Source organism: Nematolebias whitei, chromosome 12 (assembly GCF_014905685.2).
Source record: "Nematolebias whitei isolate Nwh7 chromosome 12, NemWhi1, whole genome shotgun sequence".
NCBI lineage: Eukaryota > Metazoa > Chordata > Actinopteri > Cyprinodontiformes > Rivulidae > Nematolebias > Nematolebias whitei.
The window spans coordinates 33,171,336-33,179,917 of record NC_056509.1 but is presented as its reverse complement, the minus strand read 5'-3'; the positions used below and the strand labels follow the sequence as shown (position 1 = coordinate 33,179,917).

The window sequence follows — 8,582 nt, the reverse complement described above, 5'->3', positions numbered from 1 at the left end:
AACAATACATTATTTAAATAAATTTTCTTAAAACTTTGTTAGAATTTGCCCTGCATTTAGGATATAAATGGTAAAGATTCACAATAAAGTGTTATGCAGCTTGAGAACATTTGTACCATAATAAATCACTTTTATTCTAAGTAAAACCCACTGAGCAAGACGTCTAAACAACGTCTTTTTTAAGTCGTTTCTGCACGTGGGTCCCTCGGAGGTGCAGACTGTGACGCCAGAAGACGTCTTTTTCCGACGTCTAAAAGACGTCTACTTTCGACGACATGTTAATATAGACGTCTTTTCCACGTCAACTAACTATATTTATTATTTTAAATAGGCTATTACATTTAACTTATTTTAGTCAATTAAAAAATGCTGCTTCTATGCTATGCATATGAAAAGTACTTTAAAACTGCGACTGAAGCTAGGGAAATAGTTCATTTGACCACCCATTGTGCAGCAGGAAACATGGTCCTAGAAACAGTTGGATTAGAGTTTACAAATCACTCCTTCAATTTTTCATTTATCTTCTTTATTTAACACAATTTAAAGGATTAACAGAACAGTAGCGTAACACTGGTGGCAAAAACAAACAAACAAAAAAGTCCACCTTCAGTACCTTATAAAAAAAAAAAAAAAAACTTGAGAATTAACAGGGAGCTTATCAACTGGTGACAAAACACAATGTACACAAACAAATCTATAAAAATACACAGATCACATAGCTTTGGTCTGTACTTAACATAAAAAATAAAAAAATTAACATGCCTTCATTTTCATTTTTGGATAGCTGAACTAGCAACACAAGAAATAAAAGCTATATAAAATTACATTCCCCTCACCACAATTACCGTACGCAATTTTTTTTAAAGTGTGCTGGTCATAACATTTTGAATAAAGTTGATTTATTTCAGGGCAGCACGGTGGCGCAACTGGTAGAGCTGCTGCCTCTCAGCGAACAGGTCCTTGGTTCAAACCCCGGTCCAGGGGCCCTCTGGGTGGAGTTTGCATGTTCACTCCGTGCATGCGTGGGTTTTCTCCGGGTGCTCCGGTTTCCTCCCACAGACCAAAAACATGCATGTTAGGTTGATTGGTAACTCTAAATTGTCCATAGGTGTGAGTGAGAGAGTGAATGGTTGTTTGTCTTGTTTGTCTCTATGTGTCCCTGTGATGGACTTGCGACCCGTCCAGGGTGTACCCCGCCCCTCACACAGTGATTGCTGGACATGGGCACCGGCGACCCCCGTGACCCAAAATGGAATAAGCGGGTAAAGATAATGGATGGATGGATGGATTAAAAGAAATAAACGTTTGAAATATGTCTGTGTGCAATGAATGAATATAATATAGAAATTTCACTTTTTGAATGCAATTACTGAAATAAATCAACTTTTTCATGATATAATTTTATGACCGGCACCTGTATTTGCATCTCTCTTCTTTGTGGCACATTTTAAATGTTCTGTGTGAGCCCGCTTCCTCCACCTCCACTTCTTTGTGGCACATGTTTTAAAATGCTCTGCAGCATGAGTCCTTATAAAACCTTCTGTTGCTGCAGCATCCCCATTCGTGATTCCATCTGCATTTGCATTGGCAAAAAAAAAAAAAAAGACAAAAACACAAACACAAAAAAATGAGTAATTAGTAATATGCAAAGGCAATCTGGAAAATGCACAATGTCTTGCTGGGGCCTCCCCTAATACTGGATTAATAAAAAAAAAACATCCCTGAAAATATTCATAGTTGGCTTTGAATTTTTTTGCCAATCACTTCACATTTGTCTCTGTACAATGTCCACTTGCTTTACTAACACACATTTATTTATCATTTATTAACGTTTATTTAACCAGGCAAATGTCATCGAGATCGCAGATCATTTTCAAGGGAGGCCTGGGCCTGAAGCCAGCCTAACATGCATGTTTTTGATCTGTGGGAGGAAACCGGAGTACCCGGAGAAAACCCACGCAAGCACCAGAAGAACATGCAAACTCCACACAGAAAGACCCCAGGTCCAACCGGGGATTGAAATGGAAAACAGGAAATATCATTCAGGGAAGAGTTGAAGTGCCTGACATCTTTATGGAGATGGGATATACAGGAAAGGTTTTACCATACAGGTCAGGACAGAGCATGACAAAATGTTTGATTAGTTCTTCAGCATATTGGAGATGGGCCTTTTGAATTCTCTCATCTGACTCCAGCATTATTGACATGGCTACTGTCAGGGACAAGAAATGTTTGTATCTCACAGGGGATAACACAGGTTTTAAAACCACAGGTCCAGTGTACAACAAAAACTGCCGTAGTTCAGTGGCTTTCCACCTATCCATTTCATGCAAGCCCCGTGGCTGCCGTGAAAACTCACTTGGCATCTTCCCTCTGAGTGCAACTAGTTTTTTAGTTAATCTAGTTTTTGTTTATTTTACATATCCAATGCAAAGGGGAGGAGAATGGGGCCACAAAACATACCTTACTGAGGTAGTTTAACTCCTTATTCCAAGTCCAGATTCAAAAGACACCACATAGGGGAAAAAAAAAAGGTTTATAAACACAACTAAACCTCTGGAGTGACATGTTCACAGATATATTTATATTAGTCAGAATGTAGTTGAGTATATCCCAAATAAGTATTTTGCCATGTCAAAATATAATTAAAGATATCTTAAAAGGAGACATACCATGCTTTTTTCATATTTAATCATTCAATTGAAATGCTTTGGTCTGAATTCAGGGCATCTGGACAGTTTTTTTTTTTTTTTTGTGCTGAAACATTTACCTTTCATCCAGCTTCATCAGTCTAAGAAAAACAAAAACAACTGTAGTGATCTACTTGCCTTAAATCGTCTGCTGTAGTGACGTAAACACAAGTTTTAGCTCACGTTAGCTAAACTATCTAGCAAGCCACAGCAGGTAAGAGAACAAAGCTAAAACATAAAACAGACAAAACATAACCGATTACCTTCAACTTCTGAATGGATCGCAGCAAGTTTAGTGCAGGCAGTTGAATTCCGTGACAAATGAACTGAACACAGATGAGCTCCGATAAAAATGACCACAAGCTGAGCACCGACAGAAATGAAAATAATATATTAACTGTTGGTTTATGAACGAAGCGCGTTCAGCAAGAGTGGCGTTGATTGGTTGGAATATGATCACGTGCTACTCCGCTAATCCAATCATAACGCTCGGGTTCCGAAGCCAGCGAATACAATTCTTCTTCGTGTTTTTTATGGAAGAAAGCAAACAACTTCACAAGTACCGCCACCTACTGAAAATTAATGTGTTACCTCCGTAATTCAACACGGAATAAAATTGAATAATAATAACAATAATAAGAACGATATTCTTCAAATAAATAATAAGGTAACTACTAAAATTTGTAAAAAAAAAAAAAAAAAAATAGAGGAAATGCATGTTAAAAAAATGATGTCTATATGACCTCCAAGTCTGACGTTATTTTGACGTACAAATGCGGTCATGGTTAGACGTACAAAAGTGGACCTTGTTTGCACGTCGGGGGGACGTCCAGAATTGGTCTTCGACCAAACGGACCCAATATAGACGTAATATGGACGTCCATTAGACGTCTAATGTTTAGTGGGAATGTCACACCTTTGTAACCGCGGTTGACGAGAGCAACACCCCGCTGAAGTGGCGGAGCTCGAATATCCAACGTCCAACGTAAAACTAACTTTACCGCGGTACCATGTGAACAGGTTTTTACAACAAATATCATCTGGATTAAAAAAGTAGTTAATAACAATAAGTTAGGGATTTAAAAGTAAATAAATAAACACAAATAGAGCTGATTTTGGCGCTAACTCTGACGGCTGGACTGACCTGACAATGGCGGCCCCACAGATAGCACAAAGCAGCTGTCAGGGAGCAGATGAACACCGTGTACGGCCTGGAAACACACTCCCAGTATGTTCTCCACAGCGCCAAATTGGATAAATACATGACGAAGTCCTATCGATCTATAATTATTTACCCTCCAGCTCACAACTGATAACCTGGTTTAGCTCCGATAGCAGGCGACACGACGGAAAGGAGAACTGACAGGCAGAAATTATTAAGGTAATACCCGGCAACCGGCCTTCATTCCATCCAGCTAACGACCAGGGCGCTTCACAGCCTCTTCATTTACACCAAAAAAATAGGAAAAACAAATTAAATTAACTCTGAGAGCGATAGAGTCCACAGGAAGGATTTCACTGACCGGTGTTTCACTTTCACCGGCAACTATGGCTTCCTGTTCCTGCTCATGATTGGCTCGTTTCTTCTTCTGTGTTTTTTGTCCCGTGACAGCCAATCGGTTAAGTCCGTTCTACTGCCCCCTGCTGTTGAGTGGCGCCAAACTGCAACTGCAGGATCATAGGCTGCAACATTCTTTGTTTATTCAAGTACTAGATTTATTAAGACACTACATAATATAACGTGTGTTGCCAGTTTAGTTATTCACATTAAATGAGTGTGTGATTAATTTTTTTTAATTATTAAACAAATAAACTAGAAAAAATACTATCATATTACCTGAAAAGAGTATGCACACTTGGATGAGGACATTTTAAAAATCAAATTTACATTGTATATGAAATATCTTCTACTTTATCTCATGGCTAAAAGTGTCTTGTAAGAAATGTTTATAGAACTTATGAGACTATCATTTCTTGTAACAGAATTCAAAATGTTTATGTCTCATTCTCTCACTGTTACATCTTTGAACCTAAATAAGCCATGGAAAAAAACAATTATATAAAATGTATTTTTTGTATTATAATTATTGTTGTAAAATAACATTAGCAAAAACCCATCTGCAGAGCTGAGTGTGGGGCACAGTGCCAGTTAAGTTAATCAGTCGCCAAAGCTGTTTTTTGTTTGATTGTTTTGTTATTTTAAAGAAATAAAAGCATTATTTTCATATTTAGTTTTCAAAAAAAACATAAGTAGTCTATGTGTGAGCATTTCAATCTCAGCTCTTTAAAATGTAAACGTGCAGCTGTGTGAAGTTGTGTATTAGCGTGAAGTGTTTAGCCACATATTTTTTAGTTCAGATCTTAGATCTTATTACTATTTTTCTTTTACATTTTATATTTTTGTTGGCTGTAACTGGGATGCTGTGTACACAATTTGATGCCACCACATGCACCTCATGAAATGCGAATGAGAATAAAGAAAACCTTGACCTTGTGCATGAACATTAACACTGACGTTGTACAAAAGTACTAAATGAGAAACGTGGCCAACATTGATTGAGTTTGGTTTAAATTTTATTTCACTGGCTTCCAAATAAGCGCTAATAAGTTGTGAATACCAAAGCATTTATCAGCTTCTTGTTGTATACAATAAAATGACAGAAACGTGATGTTAAGCCTTTATTTACTTCAGGCTCATGTTCATCAGGAAATATTCTATAAATCATCCATCATGCTATATTTACAATGAAGCCATGCATATTCACATTATTCTGATCCCTCACAAAGAAGCCCAGGATGAAACAATTTATTTATTCTAAAGTTAAATCAGGTTCTCTGAACAGGTTCTTTTCTCCAAAAGATGAAACGTTTCAACATAGAAGAAATTGTCCAGAGGACCTGACTAAAGCGTATTAGATTCATCTACCTGAATTATTGAGCATGCATCAATAATCATAATACAGTAATCAATATCTGCCACCAGGACATTCTTGTTCAGTTCAGTGGTGTTCCTGCGACCACCTCGGATTCAATCCCACATTCATCGTTTCCACGTTTGATCTTGAAGAAACCTGTAATAAGAAGACAACAAGCTGTTGTAAACTCAAATATGACAGTCTTCTGAGCAACAGAATACAAACAAGAAACATCCCATCCCACCTTTGTCTCCCCAGTCACTGTTCCAGGAGTTTGCAGCCAGCCAGTATGGGGTGCCATCTTCTTCCCCCCAGCCCAGGAGCTTAATGGCATGCCCTCCAAGCATGTCCCCCTTCACATGCTGATACACACCTGGTAAAGGAGGGAATACTCATAGAACATGTGTACTTATGGAGATGAATGAAGACATTATCAGTAAAGTCCTCACCAGCCTTATACTGCAGGAAATCCTCGTAGACGCTAAAAGCCGCTTCCACAGGGCCGTTCTTATACAGCTCAGTCATGATCTGCTCCTGCTGGGACGGGACGCTGTACGAGCGTTTGCCTGAAAACAGGGAGACACAGGAGAACTCAGTGACAGGTAAAATGCTGTATAATATATGATGGGAAAGCTGATTGTTTTAAACACAGCTGTACCCAGGTTTTTGTCCTTCGGGTACGATGGTGAGTACCCATCAATGCACTGCTGCACACACTTGGGAGTGTCCTGTTCGCCCTGACAGGGAGGACGACTTCCGTTGACATGATGTTCACAGGGAGGGATGCTGTAGGGTCTGCAGCCTGAAACACACACTCAGCATCTGAAGATGTTCAACAACAGCCTGAACTGATGAGTGGGGTGAAATTACCAATATTGGAGCCGTACAAGCCTCCTGTCACAAGTCCTTTGCTTGTCCAGAAGTCCCAAGCTGCTGAGGGATACCCCCCATAACATCTACAACCACCACGAATAAAAACAGAGAGCCATTTGATTTGAAAGCCTTTTTACTGGGGTATTTGTCATGTGGATCTAATCCAGAAATAAAAGACTCTTAACTGGTTATAACGTAAATTGCACTAAATTCAACTGAGGAAATCAAATGAGTGTCTGTTGAATGCTCACCCCATGCCACATTCATCACAACAGGAGAGCAGATCTTCAGCGGAGATCTCCAGAGAAACTTTACCTCCGCTTTGGATACACAGCCTGTCAGATATGGCTTCAGCTGCCCCAAAGGCCTGTGGGAAATCAAGATAAGTGCATCTGCTGGAGGCAAATATCCATAGAAAGTGATGCTTCTGTCACTTTAGTATCCATCTTACCCAGCAGGATCCACAGTTGCCCTGGTCTCTGACCTGCTGGAGAGTGGGACAGTTGGGCCACTGCTGCCGTGGGTCAAAGCTGTCAGGAAGCTTTATGCCTTCAATATCATGAACCCTGAAAAGAGGCCGTTAATGAGTGACTACAGATAATAAACCTCACCTGTTGGACATGTGAGAAGCACACACACACGCATTGTAAAATCTTACACTTCTGGCAGCTTGGGTCCATTCAGTATGGTCCCACACAGGCCCTTCACATAGCTCAGGTCAACATTATGAAAGTTGAGGCCGGCCTACAGAGCAAAACAAGTTCAGTTCCAGCATTCTGAACCTGAGCCGCGACAGCAGGAGCTGCTTTGACAAGCTTCTGCCCAAACACTGAAGCAGCTCACCCTCCAGGTGGTGTTGGCTTTGTTAACGAAGTCGACCATTTCCGACGAGCGAGGATCGAGGTGAGGGCGCGCCAAGGAGACGGAGACGGTCACCGTGACGCAGAGGAGGAACAAAGGATGCATCCTGCATCAGAGACGACGTGGTTCAAATAAAGAAGCATCATTTACAGCAACAAGTTTAACTCTGTCCGTGCACTGATGAATGATATAAATCCACACATTTGCATCATTTTAACACTTTAATTCTGAATATTTACAGGTAAAGTATTTACCCATGCTCTAAATTGTTTAAATTACTTTTTTTGCAATAAGATCATTATAACGAGTGACAAGAAAAATAATAATTACACTTCAATTTGTTTCATGTAATCTTAGTTTGAAAAAAATTTTCTCCTTAAATGGTCAGCAGAATCAAAAAAACAATTTTTTCAAAAAATGAACTTTTTAATTTTACCTGTTTTTTTTTGTTTGTTTTGTTTTTTGGACCGTTCCTGTGCAGATGTTTCTTCTCTCCTGACTGATCAAAATTTGTTGCAGCTCTTTATATCAGGCTCAAGTTGAAGAGTCACACGTCTCAGTAATAAATATGTCCTCATCACACATGACCAGAAACACTCCAAAGGTTGAGTGTTTCTCTGAAATACATGATCTGGCAAAAAAGAACAGAAAATATCACCTCAGGTTGTATTACTGTACTTTGATTTATCTGTAGTAGTGATTATTTGTTTTAAAGAATTGATTTCAAATGTACCACCACTGTAATGTTTAATGTTTTAACACCGAAGTGCCATTTTTACTATCCTGTTCAGTTTTCCTCTGTGAGCAGCTTTGAAATAAAACACACAAATCATACATCAAAAACAGGCAGCTCAGCTCAAAACCTTATTGAACTTTTGCTGGCATCAAGTTGCAAAATTTAGACATTTGTAAAAAATAAACTAATAAAAAAGGAGCGCTGTAGGTTTTTGATGAAACTTAAAAAAATCCTTCCGTCTTTTGACTTCTATAGCTCAGATCAGTAGAAATATAACTCAAAAGTTTAAACCAGAATGTTGGACTTTGTGTCCGAGCTGGGATTTTTATACATTTCATAATCTTTACATAATCGCAGTCTAGGTTTTGTGAGTTTTGACGATTTTACCATAGACTTCACCAGTCGCTTGATGTCAAACATTAACTTTTCAGCTAAAAATGTCCAACCTTTTGTACTTTTCTTACCCTCACAACTTGGTACATGTTCGAGTTGCTGTTTAATAAACTG

General features: G+C 38.9%; 1 protein-coding gene across 1 annotated transcript; it reads right to left on the bottom strand.

The window, feature by feature from the left end:
• Positions 1 to 5,684: 5,684 nt before the first annotated feature.
• LOC119418540 (cathepsin B-like) lies at positions 5,685 to 7,444 on the bottom strand. Its single transcript, XM_037685854.1, has 9 exons — positions 7,322 to 7,444; positions 7,137 to 7,222; positions 6,930 to 7,044; positions 6,730 to 6,845; positions 6,476 to 6,561; positions 6,264 to 6,407; positions 6,055 to 6,171; positions 5,850 to 5,978; positions 5,685 to 5,761 (listed from the first exon to the last, which is right to left on the bottom strand). The coding sequence occupies exons 1-9, from the start codon at positions 7,442 to 7,444 to the stop codon at positions 5,685 to 5,687; spliced, it is 993 nt and encodes a 330-aa protein (XP_037541782.1).
• Positions 7,445 to 8,582: the final 1,138 nt, after the last annotated feature.

Bases quoted from the DNA above. Each gene is read 5' to 3' on its own strand.
- LOC119418540 (XM_037685854.1), bottom strand. From the start codon at position 7,444: ATGCATCCTTTGTTCCTCCTCTGCGTCACGGTGACCGTCTCCGTCTCC. The intron at 6,562-6,729 runs GTGAGCATTCAA...TGGTGGTTGTAG, and splicing joins TGTGATGAATGTGGCATGGG to ATGTTATGGGGGGTATCCCT. The intron at 6,408-6,475 runs GTAATTTCACCC...TGTGTGTTTCAG, and splicing joins CTTGTACGGCTCCAATATTG to GCTGCAGACCCTACAGCATC.